General features: G+C 32.2%; 1 protein-coding gene across 1 annotated transcript in view; it reads right to left on the bottom strand.

The window, feature by feature from the left end:
• Positions 1–4,548: 4,548 nt before the first annotated feature.
• The window catches only part of didum (dilute class unconventional myosin), a 295,555-nt gene continuing 277,670 nt past the window's right edge, over positions 4,549–22,433 (bottom strand). The window contains exons 31-33 of the mRNA XM_081735899.1: positions 19,526–19,648; positions 18,912–19,028; positions 4,549–15,307 (exon numbers count right to left, since the gene is read on the bottom strand). Of these exons, the coding sequence (XP_081592025.1) occupies positions 15,182–15,307; positions 18,912–19,028; positions 19,526–19,648 (366 nt within the window). The 3' untranslated portion in view covers positions 4,549–15,181. The remainder of the gene's footprint in view (positions 15,308–18,911; positions 19,029–19,525; positions 19,649–22,433) is intronic.

Raw genomic sequence — 22,433 nt, 5'->3', positions numbered from 1 at the left:
GACATGGTTCAAGTGTAGATAATTGTCGGAAGGACAAATGGTGTGAAAGAATATTGTGAAGACATGATTGACGAAATATATTAAGGAATAAATGTATTATGCAGATTTAATCAGTGGTGTGTACTGAAATCTATTCTATCTGTTATTAAATATACAAAATATACAGTTTAATTAATAACATTTCCCATTCTGAATTAACACTGTCCCGTAATGATTCATATATTTTCAGCATTCTACAATAAAGGTTCTGCCTAAGTGAGATTTTGTATCCAAACCCAAATCTACAAATTAATGAAATTGAATGATTATGAAATAACAAGCAAGTGGAAGGGGGAAGTGGAAACCAAAGAAAACCTAAGGACACGACGTCGTCCATTACGGACTCTCATAATAGGGATCGAATTAAAGGCTTTTTATACCAAAGGTGAGCAATTTCCCGCCAACTCACTCTTCTTCTATTGTAAATAAATCACAAGAACTACTGTTATATAATTATTATTATTATTATTAACTTTACAAGTTTTCTTTAACTCACTTTTTTTTTTTTTACAATTTCAATTTCTTCATATAGATATATTTTTACAACAGAAATCTACATGATGATAATTTTATACAAGGAACAGGCAAAAAAAAAAAAAAAATCACAAGATTGAAATTGGAAATTGTCTTCATAATACGAAAGAAGGAATGTCATCTAACTCTCACTCAACAATTTACCTGACAATCTGTTAACAAGTTTTCAGAGCTACAGAAAAATAGTTCCTTCGTTTTACTCTCTTAAATCTCACAATTTCACAACACAATATAGAAAAAATAATAAAAAGGGGAAGATTAAAGCTGACATTAATCCATTAACATTGCACGAAAAGCATAACAACGTGAATGAAAGCACAAGAACAAAATCACTACATTTTTAAATTCTCCTTTGTACCAGTCACAATAAGTGTGTAGACTACGGCTGTCATCATTATTTTTCTCTATTGTTTTCACTGAGAAACCCTTAATTTTCTCATACATTGGAGTCTACATTTACAATTTTCTATTTACTGCCAATTGAATTCTCATTTGTTACACAATATATCATTCTCCTAGTGAGACAAAATTCAATAGTGGGCAGTAGTTCTTATTTTGATATTTATCCTTATCAATAAATAAAAGAGCACGAAACAACAGATAGGGTACAAGGTAAATAAAGACGGCTTGATTTTTTAAAAGGGCATATTCAATGAAGACAACTCAATATCCTGTTTCAAAGTTGTAAATTATATTGGATTATCAACATGTCAAACTAAAATTTCATGAAGAATGTATTACTTACGAAGATTTCACCGACCTATGAAAATATAGGATAGATACACAAATCGTTTAAAGTAGACTTCAGAACACATTTTAAGCATTATTGTAATCATTAGGTGCAAAAAGTAAACAGAGATAACCACAAAGGAAGGTGGATACAAGACCCATGTAGCCATTTTCATTTTTGTGAAGGGACGAGATGCCTGGTCAGTGTCCTTGTTTGTTTTAATGTGAAGCTTCATATATTTTATAGTTTCTTATTCGTTAATTGGAAACGTTCATTTATCATCGGAGTATATTTATTAAAAATAATACGAGAAATCTGCACGATATGTATGTACAGAATGCTTCAGTAACTATCGGCCTCTCCTTACAGATGGACCCCTCAACAAAGACAGAACTACAATTTATTAAATTTTGCTGAGAGAGGAAGAGAGATTTATAGTTACAGTGATATACAGCAGGATAGTTCTATCAACACAAGCTACTGGAATTAGAATCTTGACAAATACTTGTAAAGTTAGTTAGGTCCGACCAAGTCATAAGGACTATGGTTTGTATAAACAATTTCAAAATCTCTAAAGTAAGCTTTGTGCATATCAAAATACATATGGCATCAGAAAACAGTATAATAGATAATGTTCTCCATTGATTATTCCTAACAATATCTAATATTGAAGTAGTTTCGCTAAATGTTTCACATATCTGCTTAAATATTGTACTTACCGGGTAGAGAGCATAATGCTACGGGAAAACAATGAAAAAAACAATCAGAAGCTTTCACTATGGGTGGGAAAAAGTTGAAAAGAAGAAAACAGCTGAAAAGAATGAAACCAATGTCATTGGAAATAAATCAGGCAAAGAATGTAGTTAGAGCCCCGATTAAACAGAAATTACAACATGAGAGGTATTAAGATGTTGAAGGGAACGGACGACAATAATCATTGATGGACAGTATTATAGAGGGCAATTTCTACAATACAAGAGGCAGATAACTGTACTATGAAGTTCACAGTAAATAACTTGCCACCGGTGATAGTAAAATTCCTGTCAAAGATTTAACATAAGTTAGTGATATATTTGCATTTCTTCTGTTAAACATTACAAATACAACTTCGCCCAATTTTGTCTGGAGACGATATATATCTATGAAGTCGAGTAAATCGGAAGTCATCCTTCACAATCAGTATTTGACTCGTAACTATAAGCGACTGAATAATCTGATATTTGTCTGCTTTTATATAAAATTTTGGACTCCAGATATTTGTAACAGCTTACGTAGTCTACCCCATTATGGTAGTTACAATATTGACTGAAGCAACTGACTTTCAGGTCTCTCATACATACACACAAACACATACACTAATCTCAGAAAACTGTTTCAGGAATCACCTTTCACAACACAATTTTTATACAACAAATTACCTGAATTTATCAATTTTTACCTTTTTATTTCTGTTCCTAATAGTGAAGACTAAGTACACTTGGTATATAAGTAATTATTTTTTGGGTATATTATTAGGTGACACAACCTTTACCCTTGAATAACAAATACGAACTATTATCCGCATTGAAACCAAATAAAAGGATAAAATAACGAAAGTACTTTATGATAACAAACCTCAAAGCAATAAGTCACATTCTTGAGTAGGACAAAATTATACATTTCAAGAGAAGGGGTTTAAAAGTATAAACAGGAGAATCAAAAATATGTTCACACGTTTGATGGCATAATACGTGGTGTCATTATTGATTTACATATTGGTACATTATAGACAAATGCTGAAAATAAGAGGACAGTTCTTGAAATATTTTCAACAACAAATCCCAACTTTGCCTCGTGGCAAAAGAAATTCATAGACAATTACGTTGAACATAGACTAAATAAAGTAATTCAACTCAATGCTCTACATTGTTTTTATATAATTAGCAGCATGTAATTCCGACTTTAAGAATACATAAAAGGTAGGGCTTACATTTGAAAGAGTGAATTACGTTAGCCTACTTTAGATACGCATTTCTGAATGAAATCTGTTATTCCTATAACCATTACAATCATGATCCGTGATATAAAGACTGCCCTCCAATACTGTATCCAAGAAACTATCTACTTTCAGAATTTGTTTTTCAAATGTCATTTCCATTTCCGGTAAAAAAAATCAAGTAATGTCGATATAACTATGTGATTGAACGTGTACTCTCATTTCTGACTTGTATATTTATTATTTTTTCCTACAACTGATTCAAGTTGATCTTTCAAGAGCTTTGGCGCTTTGCATTAAATCTTCATATTTTTTTGTAAACTAACTTAAATATTTCATTTTCAATTTCGATAATAATGAATTATTACTACTATCAAGAACAAATATTGAAGTTAAATACATCGATGTACCACGCTTGCATTTTCCACTTCATAAATGACTTCTCAACATGAAGGGGGAAAAAATCACAGACTACTTATTAATTCACTTCATTCAACAATCGTTATATTCCGTAAAACTGATTTATTGTAACACCCATAATACTATCTATTTACTGTTACATTGTAGAACCAATTACGATTTCAAGTAATTTATTCTGTGGTTGTATTTAGATTGGTAGTTTTCTGTGGTTGTAATTAGCTCTTACCAGATCCAACAGATAAAATCGCGGATTATCTATATAGCTGTAGCAGTAATATCAAGTTTATAGAGATAGAAATTATTTTGTTTAAAGAGTAACACAGAAGTCATAAAATTAACAAAAAGAAAACAACTGACAAAAATTGTTTCTTTAAATAGGAAATTTTAATGTTCTGAATCATTTTGGTACGAAAAATGCGTAAAGTCGAAAATTACGACACGATCCAATAATTCTATAATCACACATGAAAAGTAATCGTGCGTACGATTCTGAGTTCTGTCTCCGGATGGTACTAAAATGGTTCAGATTCCACGTTAAACTTAAGTTTTCTACCTATACAGCCTCGGGACTGAAAAATAGCCTCAAAGTACAAATTGAACAAATGAAATCACATACTGATTGGATTGGAGTTTAGCGTTCCTTTCAGTAGCGAGACTACTAACCTGAGATCCAAATGCGGCGGGAGTTGAACCCAGGTCTCACGCACCAAGGGTGCGTTTCCTAATCACATGGCCGTAAGAAAGATTTATGACACTACAATCTACAATCACATGCGTATGCACACGCATGTGACTGTACAATATATATATATATATATATATATATATATATATATATATATATATATATATATATATATATATTGTAAGTAACTTAAGTGGTTTAATGAAATTACTTAATTGGAGTATTATTAATGCATTACCATGCGTAATAATTTTCAAATACTTGAATTCAATAATTTTTGATATAAAATTGTCCTGAACGACTTCGCCTGTAAGACTGTACTGAGTGATATGTAATCAGCGTATTGGCTCTCAATACTATTATACAGGAAATCTAACGAATTATTATTACTATGAAAATGAAAAGTTCTTGCTACCGAAGTAAATAAATTAAATGATAGCATGGACGAAGACGAAGTTTTTAATTCGAAACTGAACATCAGAAATAGGGAAAAATCTAAAAATAAAGCTGCTTCTATCTTTAACAATAATACAGCATCATGTATTCACAATTGAAAAGTATAATTCCAAAGTTCACTCCCTTATCTTTCAAACATTTTCAATAAATAACACAAATAATAAACAGTACAAAATGAGTTCCTAAATACTGCGTATACACTTTTCTATAGCACGAACATTATTAGTTATGAGAGAAACAAATAGTAGTGCACAGAAAGTATTCAGTACGAATTTACACTAAGTAAGAGAAACGTGGAAAAGGAGTGAACATGTTCTAGAACCGTACCTTTTAAGTACATTCATCTTATCAACAAGTCGATATTAGCAACGAGAGCAGCAATAGATATGTGTACTTTAACATATTGCCATGGTCTGTTTTGGTATATTAATACTGGTTTATAACGTTTTATGAACTGACTGGAAATTAAAAGGCAAACAATGTGTTCTTTCATCACATGCTCCATCTGATAAGCAGTAGGAGCTTGCTGCCTTCTTGAAAACTTGTGGAGATTTTTTGTTACTTTAGATTCTTTTAATAGAATAAACAGTTTCAAAACGATTCAACCGTTTTCAGCAGCTGATTACTAGATTCATACAGTACTGAACATCACCCAAAGAAAATACCGACATTTAAGTGCACGAGATAAAATTGATTGTTAGATGAGAGAAAACGAAAATGCAGTATCGAAGTCAGATAGTTAAAAACTCTCTCCAAGTTGGAAGAAGAGTTTGCACATGGTCGTAACGAATAGGTCATACAGTGCTGTAACAAAAATGACCAAATTATTTCCATCAAGTACAAGTAATCGTTTTTCCGAAGAACTTAGGAAACTTTTAGAGGAAGAAATTGACTTTACGAAAATAATTTAGCTTTCCTGTGAGGATATTTTTGTTCAAATTAATGTGAATATGACACATAAATGTCAATGTAGATACAAATAACTAAATGCAAAAGGTTGGAATTTAAGAAAATCCACGCGTTGAGTTTTACAATCTTATACATGCGACAAGAATTGCTGTTAATGTTAATATCTGTGTTTGGAATTTCAGACCAGTGGATGGAAATACCGAAAGTGATTGGTGTCCAGCTGTTAGTCAGGGTAACTGCACACTTTTGATTGTTATGGACGATGTTAATGAATAATGATTGTTTCAAATATATTACAAAAAAATCTCTCAATAACTGTCCAGAAGTATGTCAATAAAGTCCTTAGAAACGGAGTGGTATCGATTTGTTATCTAGAAACTCTTGCCAAAGCACAGCACAGTCAAAAATATCATCCGGCATGTCACAATGGCTTTTTTCTTTGTCTATATCTCGAAGATTTAGTATTTGCCAATACCCTCCCAGCCCACCCGATGAAAAGTTAAAAAGGCATCAAAGCTATTTTCTAAACAGAGCTCATCTAAATCAGCTCTGTTTCTAAAGAATGAAATTTTACAAACTACCTTTAAGAAAAACACCAAATTTATCAAGACTTATTCATTCAGACTGATGGTTAAAACAATTCCAAATTCACGTATTTGACACCTATTACACTAAGACTTTCGATTGCTCTTGTAAAGTACTTTACATAAATCAATCAAAAACAGAATATTCATTCTCGCTAACTTTTCTTCCTATTCATTCGAAGATCTGATATATAAATTACTGCAGTATATCCTACTCTGGAAGACCTGTTATAATCAAATAATATTATGACTACGGCACATTAAATCAATCACACAATCAAATAAAATAATTCGTTGAAAAAACACAAGAAATGATTTCTATAACACAATTTGATTAGTATGCAATTCACTGTCATAAGTTAACCACAAAGTGTACTTATATGTATGATCGAAGCCAGAAGTTAATATTATGCATACAATTACTTCTCTAACAGGCAATAGTATTTTGTTAGAAATTTCCACTATGCATAATATGCTTTAGTAATACATATCATTTCCATACACTTAAGTGAAACCTCGGACTTGAACAAAGTACAGATTTGAAAAAAATATAGACTGAGTTACAACAATATACCTTAATTACAATAATATTCCTTCGTATCTCACATGTATGTAGTCGCAAGCGTAAGAGGACACTCACACAATACTTGTTCGTTTGACAATATACCAATAACTCCATAATGAATAGAATAGTGTTCTTTAACCTGGGTAACCCAACTAACCAATCTCAAACTGGTCCATTCGTCCCGAAAAAGTACACAATAGGAGGGTATGTGTATTTCTATTTGCGCCTGAATAACGCATATTTCATATATGAGAATTTGTGATAATTATGCACATCTGGATGTATATAAATTCGAATTACTGATGTAATACAATCGCATACTTACTTGCACACTCAACTTCAAAATAATAGATCACAATTGATATTACAAATAATATTTTATTTGCATTGACATTTTTACAACAACAGGTATCAGCTGCCACACTCAATACTCAGAATTAAATGGAATGTATTTCTAAGAGATCACGTCACTTTATTGTAATAAATATACTTTCAAATCGTATAACAAATGTAAGTACGTGTTTCACTTAACAGAAAATCTTAAAAACCTAAACTGGTAAAAAAATTTAGCTTATGTATCTTATGTCATATACCTTGGACGAAGCGTAAATAATGATACGATCATCAGGTAGCACTTGGTAATACACAGGATGTTACAAAGATCTGTTACAATTTTTCATGAATAGATTCCTTCCATCAAAAGAAGAAAAAGGTTCATATAGAAATGTGCTCGGAAATGCATAGTTTTGTAGTTATAGGGTACCGAAAACTTGAAACAAAATGAAGTTTAAAGGCCATAGTTCCAGTATTATAGAACCGATCATCGTCTGGTCAAGACATCACAGAGGAACTAATATGGGAACTATCCAAATATTTATCTTTCAGAACCTCCGGTACTTGCACAATCATTTTAGAGAGGCAGTTTGGGAGTACTTGATCACTCTCCACCTACCTCTCTATTACCGAGTTACTGAAAGCTGACTTCTAACAGATAGCTGCACATGTTGTAAACGAAACAAGAGGGATGATTGTTCGCCAACCACAGCAGTATTCTTTCACGCTGTTGCTTGGCAACGAAGGTCACTGACCGTGCTGTTGCCGGTAGTTGAGACAACTTATTAAACGTCTTAAGCTTGTCGCCAGGACTGCTGTCTGTGTTGCGAAACCTCTGGCAACACTGCCTCGAATACTCCACGTGCTCTCCGAACTGTCAGAAGCCACCTTTCCTTGCGCACACAGTAAAAATTAGTGTGCAAGTACTGGAATATTCTTAAACATGGATATTCGGATAGTTCACATACCAATTCCTCAGTGATGTTTTGACCCGACTACGATATGTCCCATAGTAGTGGAGCTATGAACTATAAAGTTCACTTATTTCACGTTTTCGATACCCTATAACTCCGAAACTATCCCCTTTTGAGCACAGGTCTAAATAAACTTTTGTCTTATTTCTATGTGAGGAATCTGTTCCTAAAATATTATGACATTTTTGTAACACCCTGTGTACAAGACATAAAACCTAAAAGTTATTAAGGTTAACGTTTGAATAAACATTTATAAAAATGCAATATTATGAGTTTTCTAAAAGTAACAATTACAATAAATGCTAAATTTGATTGAGTTGTGTTTTCCTTGTATACGTCACGCTCAAAATTATTGCAATGATTAATTTTGAAATACATGTAACCAAATTTAAAACATCTCTTTTTCATCTCTATCGTATTTGTTTTATTATTCCACTTTACATAGTTTTTAAAATTATAGCGTGGAGTATAGCACATTAAAAATGTTCAAGAATATTCCACTATTTTTGAAAATGAATATGAAAGCACTTGAGAACAAAGTATTGGCAAAGTTATGGTAATTTTAATTTTTGTAACAAATGCATATCACCCTCACAACCACTATCAAAAATAACTCTTAAGTTAAACTAAGAAAAAATAATGAAAAGTCAACAGATATCAGTTTTTATTATTATTGTAAGGACGGAAATACTTAAAAGCTGTTTTTAAATAATACTTGTATGAATTAGAAATTAGTAGTCGCTCAATTTTATATATTTCTGTCTAATAATAAAATAGTTACCTGTTGTTAGGTAAGAATCTAGACTCAATTGTATAAAAGGACGTACTAATTGGTTACGTTAACTTGAAATTTCCGTGATAATGTAAGACTTTTTTTTAGAGCAATGAAAATTATTTCCATTATTTCAAAAATTCTAGTTTTTATATAGTGAACTTATAAGGAAACGTGATTTTTTGATTGTAAATCTCAAGTCTCCCCGATTACTTTTCATGTGAAAGGTTTCCGAAAAGAAACTAAGGGAAAAAGAGCTTTTATTTATTTATTTATTTATTTATTTATTTATTCACTTTTAACTGATAGTCTATGAGAAAACTGATAGGATAGTGTGCCATGGAATAGTCACAACTATCACCACAAACATTAACTAATAGAACACAAAGAAAAGAAGAGCGTTAAAAAACGTCCGCTATTCAACTGAGAGCCTTTTATGTATGTTCCCCATACTTTCGACCAACTGTTCGGCTTAAAGTTTTTCTTAAGAACACAAAGTGTATTATACATATTCTTGTATTTTAATGTGTGTAATGTGAATAAAAAAAATCCAAGAATCTATGATTATTTAGTTCATTCTCAACAGTACTATTATTGTATATTACTTATAAGAAGTATACAGTGTTATAAGAAGTATAATTTAGATTTCAATATAGAAAATAATAATAATAATAATAATAATAATAATAATAATAATAATAATAATAATAATAACAACCCGATAGACGAAATACGCACGCTATGCTTATGAAGCTCGGTTTGTACCATTTATTTAACCACTTTCATTCCAGTCTAGTCTGGTCTAACTTCTTACTGTCCATAGTAGCTTTTCTCAGAATAGTTTGTCCGATGTAGACCAAAATGGCATGAAGATAAGTGAGGATGTACTTAGCGTCTACTGAAATTTGGATTGAGAATGGTCTATGCTACAACCGGAAATCGACAAAGGTATCAAGTGAATTAGAACGCAAGAAGTATTGGAAGAAGTATTTTTACTGTAACGAAAGATATCAGTAACAGTAAAATACCGCAAAAATAAGCTGAAGAAGAATTGGTAAAACTTAGCATGGATTATTATGAGTGACTACTTAATTTCCTGAATGTAAGCGGTGTGCCACTAAGGTTTTGAACCGCAAAACAAACTGTAGTAGTGTTCTCTCATGTTCAAATGTACATTTGTTCGAGTCATGGCTAAGTTAAGTCTGTCATCACATAGTGGCAGAGAAAATAACATGAATGTGGCAGAGGAAATAACATGAATGTGCCTAGAGATATTACCGGGAAATGAGGGTTCTTGTGCACGTTAGGACAAGTGTGCGAGCGTCTGGCCACAAAAATTTGTACTGAAACTTTACCAAAAACGTTATTACGCTGACTTTACCTTTTTCTCCCAAAATTAAAAACTAGCTTAAACAGACTTGAAAACATGCTGCGCACAACGTTTGGGAAACGAGGTGTAGGAATGTATCCGACAGTAGTAGTCGCTTCACAAGAAGACTACCAATTGAAGGTGACATGCCAATAGTGTATAGGTAAGCAAACATTTCTTATTAAACATCCGATGCTGAGAATTAATTCGTCTCACCTTCTACATGACACTCCAAGAGTAATTTGAATGATCCATTCGGTTACGGGAAAGAGAAAGGGTGCACTGACGTGAACTAGGGTATGAAGTCTATTTGATTACGGAGTTTAGAAATTACACTGTTTATGCAATGGGAAATGGAAGAAAATTTCAAAGGGAAGGTGTGACGAATCTTGTCATTCCAGCGTTTAGGTTTGTAAAACTGGGAGGAACTTCAAGGAGATGGGATTTGAGCCAAGGGGGACACAATTGTGAGGTTAGTCGTTCATATCTGCTCGCTTGCACAATGACTAATGAAAAGTTACACTGCGTACCTTACATATGGCTACTGTAACACTGTAAGCTTCTTATAATCTCGCTATACATCCTATTACCGTTATCAGAAAAAACGAAAGGTATCAAGTGAATTAGAATGAAAGAAGAAGTAGAAGCAATAACACCAGAAAACAAAAATAGTATTTAAAAATACCTCTCTATGCACAATTCAAACCAATCTTTCTAGAAACACTCTTTTCCTCATTTGCTTGAGATGCAGTATGTTTCTTTATGTACAAACATCTCCAAAAGAAATTTTAATCCTTTTTTGAATTTTGGTGTGTGAATAATAAAATGACTACGAAACATCAAAACCAGATAGTGCTGGAAAAAAGATCGACTTATATATGGGGAAAAAAGATGAAGTCTATTAAACCATTTTTGAATTGAAAGAAAAAAATATAGATAGAATTTTATGTAATATCAGACTAAGATCTGTCCTACGCATGAACTTCGTAGTCTCAGGCCTTTAGTATAAGGCTAGTATAATTGTATATGACCCAATATCTACATTGCTGGGTAAAATTCTTCCATGCACTATCAATAAAAATTTTACAGGAAAAGATATGTACCAAGAAAAGTAAAAACACTAATTCCATATAATATTAAAAGATCTTCATGGCTTAGTACACCCAGCCCGAATTTTCATTTCGGGGGACTAACATTCTTTTGACAGTGAACGTATAAATTGCTATTCCTTAATAAGCAGCAATTCTACAGTAATTTGATGGGTCTTAGGGGACTTCTTTCATGCTCTATTAACGGGATTTTAAGCCATACCTTCTAAGTGTTGAAAACTTATAGCTTTCTGAACACCATTTAGTTATCTGGAGCTAAAGAAGAAAAATTTCACAGTAAAATGAGAAAATACAATTAAATATAGCTAACGTTTAGTGTTTTCTTTTATTTATTTATTTATTTATTTCAGATACCAAAGAGGGAAAACCAATTAACCCCTTCTCCCATAATAGTAAGAATCAATAACACAAGTTTCACTTGATAAATTAATACTTTAATTCTAATTACATGGGGTATAAGAAAAATTATATTTATATTGTTTTAAATTTTTCTGTACTTTTCTACACAGAATTGTGAAATACAACTGCGATTTTGTTTGTATACTCTGAGTCATGATGTATTTAAAAAAAAAAAAAAATCAATCTTTCCAATGTACATACATAAGTACGAAGCTTAAGAGGTCTAATCACTGCAAAATTAAAATACCGCTAATTTTACAGTAATTATGTGATATCTTCAAATAGATAAAAGATAATCGAAATGTGGAACAAGAGCGCCCTAGACGATATTATTTTGCATGAGGTACCGATATCACGAGTCACCTACTAACTTTCAGTTTGCAGTCATTTAAAAACGTGAAAATAAATGCCGATTTTCTAAGTGGCTGGAAACCGAAAGCAGATAAGTGAGCAGTAATAACGGTATCACATGTAAAATAATATTGTCTAGCGAGCTTTTGTTCCTCAATTCGATTATCTTTTATCTATTTGAAGATATCACATGATTGCTGTAAAATTAGCGGTATTTTAATTTCGCCGTGATGAGGCCTCTTAAAGAGGTTTTCACTTTGTACATAGCATATAAGTTTCCTATTCGTATAACACGGAATCAATGCTAGAATCAGTCACTTCGATTTTTAGCGCCCACATGCTAAATTATGGATTTTATAATTTATATATGCATATGTATATAAAGCATATGTATAAAGTATAAGAAAATAAATCTCTCAACGATAGAACAAACAAAACTTCAAAGAAATAACATATAAACAAAACTGATTTTAAGTTTTCGTATTCAGTAAAAAATTTATAAAAGCACTAAGTAATAACACTGGCACACTAAACAAAGGTGGAATGTCTCAATAAACGTATAATTTATAAATCTAAATTTCAACAAACATATATTAAACGTAAGAATATTAAAAATACTTAAGGTACATACAATACTGAATTTATGCTTACAAGTTATCAAAATTCAAATACTCAAGTATTTCTTCATAAATCATTATAATGTAAAATGAACAAAAGTTTAATTTACTCTTTACATATTGCTCTATAAATGCACAATTCTTCCCTAATAACCTTTACAGAGAAATGTTATGCATATAATGTTCACAAACACCAGAAAAACGTTGGGAAATGAATCCTTACATGGTAGTATATATTTACAGACCAATATTAATACACAACGGTATCATTTCGAAATTAAAGCCTGCCGAAAATTGGCCGGAACGATAACATGACGGGTTGTAACTTGAGAACGAAATGTCGGATGATGGTCGACTAAAAGAACATAGTATTTATTTCGAGCATAGACTTCATTATTATATCAATGAGCGCGGATAGGGGTAACCACGAAGCATACGATAAAATTCATGAGCTTTCCTACAAACGAAAAATGATAGAACTGGAACTGAAAACCAGCACACATTACACATCCATTGCTACATTAATGGAATCTAGGCATAAAATAACTGCTATGTTCTTTTAGTACTTGCTACTTTGTTCTCGAGATATGACCGTATTTATATTTTTCCGACCAATTTTGGGCGGGCTTTCACTCCGAAATTATGCATTTGAACACCAATATTGGTCTATAATTCCTTTAATATTTCCGTGAGGATTTATTTCTGAAAGATTTTTGTGTTGTTTTCCTGGAACACACTGCGTATGTAAACATCCTACAATACAAATGCCAATTTGTCATTTAGCAAAATTAGAACAATTTCAATGATTAACAGAAAACTCAAGGTTTTAAAAAATCTCTTAACCACCATTTGACAACTGAAATTACATAATATATTACTGGGTCTCGCACAAACTTTTAAAATTGTTTAACACGGTATAAAACACTATTATAGAAAATAAATGTACATTAAAGTCTTAAACGAAAATACATTTTATAATGAGAATACTGCAGCTTACATTAAATGAATCTGAGCTGCTTAATTTTTTGATTTAGAATTCGCATGTGTTTTAAGTACGTTGACTAAAAAGAATGTTTAGTCATTTTATTTGTGACATGTCTACGTACTATCCTCAGCCGAAACTTTTTCCTGTATTGCACAGCATCACCAAGCTAAAGCACACCGAGTTCCTACGTAAACTGCTCTACATAAACATTATTTTGGACCTCGTTTATTTATTTCCATCATTGTAGCAACCAATCATTTAACAAATTTAAAAAAATATATTCAAGGCAGATTCATTATTGATCAGAAAGAAACTTTGCTTTTTCATTAACACAATAACTGAGTTTATAGCAAATTGGAAAATGCACAGAATATCTGTTTCCCGAGCTAACGAGAAATCAAACAAGTCTCTATCATGTCAAACAAGTATTGAATCACTACCAATGACAAAGTTTGTCCATACAGAATGAGATTGAAATTTGATTCTATGTCAGCTCAGTATTCTTTTCTGTGCATTTCCCAAATTCAATATTTGCTCAGCTAGTATTGTACATATACCGACATACTGGAATTCCAAATTAATAATTTATATTTTTAGGAACTTTCTTATAAATTTGAAATTAAGAAAAATAAATAATAAGATCTTTACGTGCCACACGACTTATGTAACTCCAACAATCAGGCTATTTATGATATATTTAGAAGAATATACTATTTTCTGTTTATTTATTTCTATCACACTATCATACCCGTTCCATGCTGTTCTGCAATGTTATATGTTTTATCTTATGTCTGTTTTTTCAATATTGTTCATAGAAATATAATAATATACTATTATGTCTGACATGTTAACAGGAGGGCACTTACAATTAACGCATTTTTTATACTAACATATTTACAATTTCAACAAATGTACAGAAACAAAGATTTTGGACAAATTAAATATATATATATTCAGAGATCACGTATCATAATTCCTCACACACATCAATTCATATTATATCTCTCTCCGCATTTAATTCTACCATTCACTCTCACACCACAACTAAATACTTTAGTTATATTAATTATTTTTTTTTTACATATATACAAATAACAAAAAAGGAACAGAAATAATACATAGTCTCACATTACTTGAACTCAGAAAAAACTGAGTATTTGCTTCTGTTTTGTTTTGTTTCTTACTTGATACGTATGTAAAAATTATAACCTAAGGCGCGTGCAGACTAACTGCATTTGGGAAACCACTTTGAGCTGCAAAATGGCAAACAAACATTACAGAGCATTGAAATAAATAATAATACTAATCTCACTCATTATGACACCAAGTTAATTTAAATATCTTTACAATTTTCCCCCTACCTTCCTCATTATTTTTATACTTTTGTCAACATAGGAAGGTTCAATACATCTGGAATTTCGATGTCCTCTAAACGGATCTTGGAAGGGTTGAATGGAAAACGAACGGGGAATGTATATTTAGAATCCATAAGTAAAGTGGCCTGAAAAAGAATGGTATTAAATGTAGTACATGAACGAGCAGTATTAATACATGTAATGTCAGCACTTTGCAATTACAACAATTAAGTTATCACTTATATATATATATATATATATATATATATATATATATATATATATATATATATATATATATATATATACTGTATATATATGTCTATGAACTTTCTGAACACTTATGCATGTCTCAATAAACCCATTTATTTCAGCAAATTTTGTTGTTGTTATTGAGACATTTCAATCACGGAAACACACAAGAACACTTATAATTCGATTTGATTGACTTTGGATTATTTTATGTAAGATTCCCTTGATAGCAATATATTAATAATACGAATTTATCTACTCTAACCTTGGATGATTCAATTTATAGGATTTCAATCTTTCAATCAATTTAAATTAGTAAAACAGAATACTAGGAAAATTATGCAAAAGGGAAAACATGGGGTGTATTAATAATTAAATTTTCAGAAAAAGGAATATTTGACTTTCTTCAGAAAAAACAACAGATTTTAGACAATATGTTGATACGCTCAGAGTTCTGACAACCATTTTACTCATATGCAATTGTGATTCCAGGGAATTTCTTGTACTTCCCAGCTTTCAGATGTCTCCTAGGACCTTGCTCACGAAGGACAAAAAAAGCAGGTAAAATACTAGAAACATCAGGAAAATAAAAGGAGTGGACTCTTCTGAGTAGAGCAGTAAACTGTGAAATGGTGAACTCAATTTGTGTGTTGTTCTATTCAGGAAGGGAAGGTTAGCTCATATTGCTGTTCTTTATTTTGTGATGTTTTGGAATATTCTATAAATCTCCAATTTCTTGCTTAAACACCTCTTATCTATATTAAGGTTTGGATTTTTAAGGAAAATAAACAAGTTTTCAAAAACAATTTTTTTTTAAAGCTTGTTTATTTTCCTAAAAAAGATCCTACGCTTAATCTAGATAAGATGTGCTTAAGCAAGGAATGGGGGATTAATTAAAAATACACAAAATATTGACATAAAAACATAAACCGATATCAGGTGACAACTTTTCCTTCCCGAACAAAATACTACACAAATTGAGCTCGCCACTTCACAGTGTGCTATTCACCATTCAATGTTTAATTGGCTGCTTTCGTGCTGCTCTATCCCAGACTGTCCGTTTCTTCCATTTTATTAACGTTTTTATTAATTTTCCTCCTGTTTTTATCCTCCGTGGAAAACCCTCTAGAAGAGAGGTAAAAACTAGGAAGTATAAGATATTTTCAGGAATCACAATTGCATGTAAGTAAAACCATAGGTTTTACTTTATAATATACTACAAAAATTGACAAACTTCTCATCATTTATTTTGATACGTATTAAATAAAGGTGGTCTCTAAAACGCTGACCTCAAATTCCCACATAATTTTCAGATTTGTCAAAATTATCAGTCTTCTACATGAAATGAGTTAATTTTTATTTTTTGTATTTTCTTAATTTCTTAGTTAATCACTAAAAGAATAACACAAATGTTTCTTACCATCTACATTTTTAGGTAATTACTTTCAATGACGTAAGTTATTACTGAAGCGAAATAATTTATATATGGAACTGTTTAATGTACAAGATGAGGTAAAAGTTGACTGACACTTTTTATATTTTTTCAAGTAATAATCAGAGATTTCAGGAAATTTTTGTAGTAAAGAACAGAAAGTGAATTCTCAAGAAATACTGACAGAACGGCAATGAGACGACAGTATGATTACGGTGGCTAGCAACAATTAATATAGCTTTCCCAAGTCAATCATGCAGTTTCCTTGCAGGAATATATTGACAATGTTCAGAAACTAGTCGGCGCTGGGTATACATACGAGAAAACAAGATTTTAGTCGTATAAGTGCATGTAGTAAGTCTAGTAAGCCTGAATTCACACTGAGTTAAAGCATATACTTAAGCCAGATGTTGAGATCAATGCTAAAGGATGACCCTTACAGTTGCAGTAACTTTTGTGAGTAATGTTTAATGAATTACAGCACAAACCTATCTGCAAAGTCATGTGATTTGACGAAGAGTGCTCCAAGCTGTCGATACATATTGACTTAGGCACAACTGTGTTTTTTTAAAGCAACAGTAATCCGCACATACTGAAGAATACAGCAGTTATCTACGGTGTCATCGCTTGCGAAGGCATATTACGTATGGGTATCACGGATGCTATTTCATTAGTGTGACACGGCAGAAGTCTGACACAGACATATTTTTCCATAATATGGTGCACGGTCACATTTTTCGTTGACTATCCGTGAAAACAATTCGATCAGGAATTTCCCAATATATGGATTGGTAGACATGCAAATGTTGATTGACCCTTGGCCTCATCTGGATGTAATTTTCTTCGGAGCATGGTGAAGAAGCAAGTATTCATTATGCCCCTCTGCACCAGTACATTAAAGACTGTCTAAAAAGAAACAGTAAGAATCTGTACGCCTGAGGTTGCGGATCATTTACATCTCTGTGTTAACGCTGAAGAAGAAAGTTTTAAAAATGTGACGCAGTAAACATCTGAAAATTTAAGAGGACACTATGAGCAAGCTATATAGTAAATATCTACAAGAAAATAGTAAATACCTACCCGGGAACACTGAACAGAATGCAAATAAAGAGTGCGAGTCTGTAAGTGTCAGTTTACTGTTACGTCACCTTGTATAAATATTACAAGTATTTTATGTTTTCCTATAGTGTCTGCTAGTGCCAATAAAACAGCTTATTGTTTAAATCCACTGAAGTTATTAATATCAACTGAACGGAGGTGGATTTCCATATACGCAACACAGACGCCACGGGTGGAAGAAACAACGGCATGAAAAAAGAACAGAACTAAAACGTTAGCTCTGGCAATTATGACTATAAAAGTGAATGTCTCTTCTACTGAATTGCGTTGAAAGTAAAGATATATATATTTACTGGTGACTATTATAAATATCAAATCACCATTATTTGTCCCACTTTTTTTTTTTTTTTTTTTCTAAATTTAAAAATGACTGCGAAAATTACTTAAGAGCCCATTGAATTTTTACTGTTACATGCAGTTTCGAAATTCATTATATCTCAGCTTTGGTTTATCACACAAGGCTCAAGGTAAAACATATTTAGCACAATTTTGCCCATTTTTTTTTTTTCCTAATTAAAATTGCTAGTTTTACGATTCACGGTTACGCCCTGCAGAATAAAGGAAAGGAATGATTAATGGAAGTGAATGATTATGAAACAACTGGTACGGACATAATGTTGTCAAGAACAAGCTTGGTTGGCCTGGAATCGAACTAGAAGTGAGGGCTCTGCCCTGAGCCACCGTGCTCTTTCGCAACTTCGTTCCGTAACTATCAAAATTAGCTCTCAATATTAAATTGTAAGTTACTAAAGGCATAAGCACGTAGTACATTAAAAGAATCTCAATGCCAGCAGATAATCCTATAATATATGAGTATTTTTAATTTAATACACATTTGAAGTTCCAACTATTACTGCAATGTTGAAATACGTGTAAGCACGGTAATTTTAGCCATTAAACATTATACAAAAAAATACGTTCTATAACATGTTCTTGAACTTTCTTACCTGTGACTGGGATTCTGTTCGCTCTTGCAGCTTGGCCTGGATTTTGCGAATGAAAGACACAGGAACTCTCTCCTCAAATTCATCAGCCGGAGTATACAAATTTAATATTTTAATGATCTAAAAGAAAAATGAGCATTATATAGATTCAATTACACCAACTCTGAATGCTATATAGGTCTTTGCACTATTTTAATTTCCGTAGTCCAAGCGTTTTACAGAATCAAATTACAGGATTACTAAAAAGCAGGATTACAGGATTACTTACAATTAATATTTCATTTTAGAAATGTTAATTTTCACACATTATTGTTTTTCAAATAAAAATTTTCCATCACTTTGCAAGACATAAAAATGACATTTTCAATACATAGTTCATATCTTAATTTACTGTGCTAGTAGAGATCTTCAAATCGTTGACCTGACTTCTATTTGAAACCTCATCGGTACTTACGTTTGAGATTATAGCAGAGCTTTTCACATGCTAAAAAAGCTACGATTCTAAAATAAAATTACACACTTTTATAAATACTTCGTAAGTATGTAGGTATTCATTACGGACAGTTTATTACAGTATTAAATTTTTGTAAAAGTGGGTCTCTTTTCGCATTTCTTACCTGGAATGATGATAATTTATCACACATATCACACACGCTTTGTACATCTTCATCTGTCTTTCTTGCCTGCAAAAGTTGGGCTGCCTGAACTATCGGGTCCAAAGTTGACAAAACATTCTTGTCCTGAGAAGAAAATACGAATAAATAAAAACAAATTCGTACGTTATATTTATTTTGTTAATATCTAAATAATAATAATAATAATAATAATAATAATAATAATAATAAACTAGATATACAGTTCAGTGTGAATAACTGCACCTATTTTATATCTTAATCTGAATCGGTTTATAGGAATTCTGTTCATATTCATATTAATAATATCCTTGAGAAATCATTGAGTTTTACGTTCCACGATTATGCCGGTTAGGCTAAAGGAGACGGTGATTATGAGAAATGAATGAAATGGTGGAATGAACAAAGTGGCAGGAAACGGGAGAACCCCGAGAAACCCACGACCACAGTGTCTGTCCACACGGCGCGAGCTGGGATCGAACCAAGGACCCCAAGCACCGGAGGTGAACGCTCTACCACTGATATATATTATATGAACAGAATAATATGAACAGAATATATATGCAGATTTTAAACTGAGATGGGAAACACTCAGCAATCTTAGTGAGTTAGTAATACTGAATATTCGTACACTACAACTGTTTTGAATTATGTTGTATTGGCTGATACTGAGTAATGTGCGAGGAGGTATGGTACGCGTTCATGTATCCAATATCCCTCTGGTCCAAAGTCATGAGTTACATGTCTCAGTTCCGCGATGAATACAGCTACACCACAGATTAAGATGGTTCAACGCCTCATTAATTAGATACATTGCATTGTGTTACGATGTTTCTATTATTTTGGTAGTTACGTATACATCATTGTAACTGATATTGAATTTAACGTCAGTGTCATATTTTCGATTCTCTTCAGGTTAATATTTATTGTTTCTAGAATTAGCGACTCCTTATGATTTAAAAATAAATAAATAAAGTGTGCTTCTTTCACGTTGCGAAACTACAGTAGATTTCCAAACTATGCGAATTCAATATTAAAACAGGAAGTGGAAGATAAAGTCAGAGAGGGAACTTATTCTTGTGGTACTGAATTCGTAGAAATTAAATGCTTCTAGCTATCTATTACAGTTTTTTTTTTCAACGGTGATTGTTGACACCGGAAATAGTTTCAAAGTAATTTCTAATACTTCCGGTTTGAATAGAGAAACAAATATTCTGATGAACGCAGAAGCCACATAAAAAAGCAATTTATTGGTTTATTTTAGTTTTTGATCAATGAAAATCAACATTGAAACCGGGAACAGTCTTTTTTTTACCACTTCGTTTTATTATTATTATTATTATTATTATTATTATTATTATTATTATTTTAGTTTAGCGCCCATGATCATGCATCAAGGGTAAGGAAACGGTGATAATTAGATAGATGATGATGATGATGATGATGAGATAATGAAAGCGGGAAGAAACTGAAGCACTGTGTTCGTCCACCACAAAGTCTACTTGACAGGGACTCCACACATCAGAAGTGAACGCTCCACCTCTGAACCATTACGCCCCCTCGCTTCCGGTTTCAGTGGATGAATATGGAATCTTTTCTTAAGACACTGAATCGATTCCGAAAAATACTTTGTCGCTATCTATTACCGTTTTTACTCTATGGCGATCAACCTTGAAATCGGAAGTGGTTGATTTCTATTACTACTGGTTTAAATCGAGGGCCAACAAAGTGAATGGAACTCTGAGCCTATTCCGCAAAGCTGCTTGTCGTTCTCTTGCAGTTTTCCCTCTATTGAGATCAATATTGGAACTAGAAGTAGTAAATTTCAACCACTTTCGATTTTACTACAGTGATGAAGTAATTTCTCTTTAGATGTTAAATTGATTTTAAAAAAATGCTTGCAGTTACAGTTTTTTTTTTCTTTCTTTCTTTTCTATGGTGATAAACGTTGAAACCAGAAGTCAATTTCTACCAAGTACAGTTTGAGTAGAGGGTTAACAGATAAGACGTAACTTATTCTTAAGGCGCTGATTCAATTCTAGAAACCTGCTTGTTGATAACTATTACCATTTTTGCACTAATGCCTGTCCACAGACAGGCATAGCCATTCTGCAAGACTTCCGATACTTATGTATATCATAGTTTAGAAATGTGAAAAATTGCTAACGGAAGAGATTTATTTAACTTCTGTACATTTCCATCGATTTTTCAAAGTGAATGAGAATATACAGGGTGGCCCAAAAGTAGGTATACAGTACCGTACTGATCAGCCCATTACATTTTATATAATTTCTTATTTTATCCATCAGGTAGACTTAGTTTCTTTATTATTTGTTCTTAATGTCTTTTTACTCATATCTTAAGCTCGAAACAGCAGAAGCAAATAAAATTATATGCTAGAATGTTATAGTTAATCAATGCAAGGGTGTATACCTACTTTCGGGCCACCCTGTATAATTAATGTAGTCAGGAAAGAAGGAAATACCAAAGTAGGCAAATATGAAATAAAGTTATTATTCACTAACGTTTCACTATATTTTCAATACGATTGTAACACCTCATCTGGTTTCGCATCCCTATAATGAAAGTTACTGATTAAGAACTTATATCCAGCTATTCATCTGTTTTCAAAGTTTTGTGACGCCATAACCATTTTACTTGCGATGTGGAAATGAGAGAGACTTCGAAAATGAAATGAAATTTTTGAGTTTTACGTCCCACGGTTATGCCGGTTAGGCTAAAGGAGACGGTGAAGATGAGAGATGAATGAAATGGTGGAATGAAGAAAGTGGGAGGAAACGGGAGAACCCCGAGAAAACCCACGCACACGGTGTTTGTCCACCACAAAGTTCACTTGGCGGGAGCAGGGTTTGAACCCGAGACCCCTAGCACC

Source organism: Thermobia domestica, chromosome 13 (assembly GCF_964235325.1).
Source record: "Thermobia domestica chromosome 13, izTheDome1.hap1.1, whole genome shotgun sequence".
Taxonomy (NCBI): domain Eukaryota; kingdom Metazoa; phylum Arthropoda; class Insecta; order Zygentoma; family Lepismatidae; genus Thermobia; species Thermobia domestica.
This window is presented reverse-complemented; position numbering and strand designations above follow the sequence as displayed.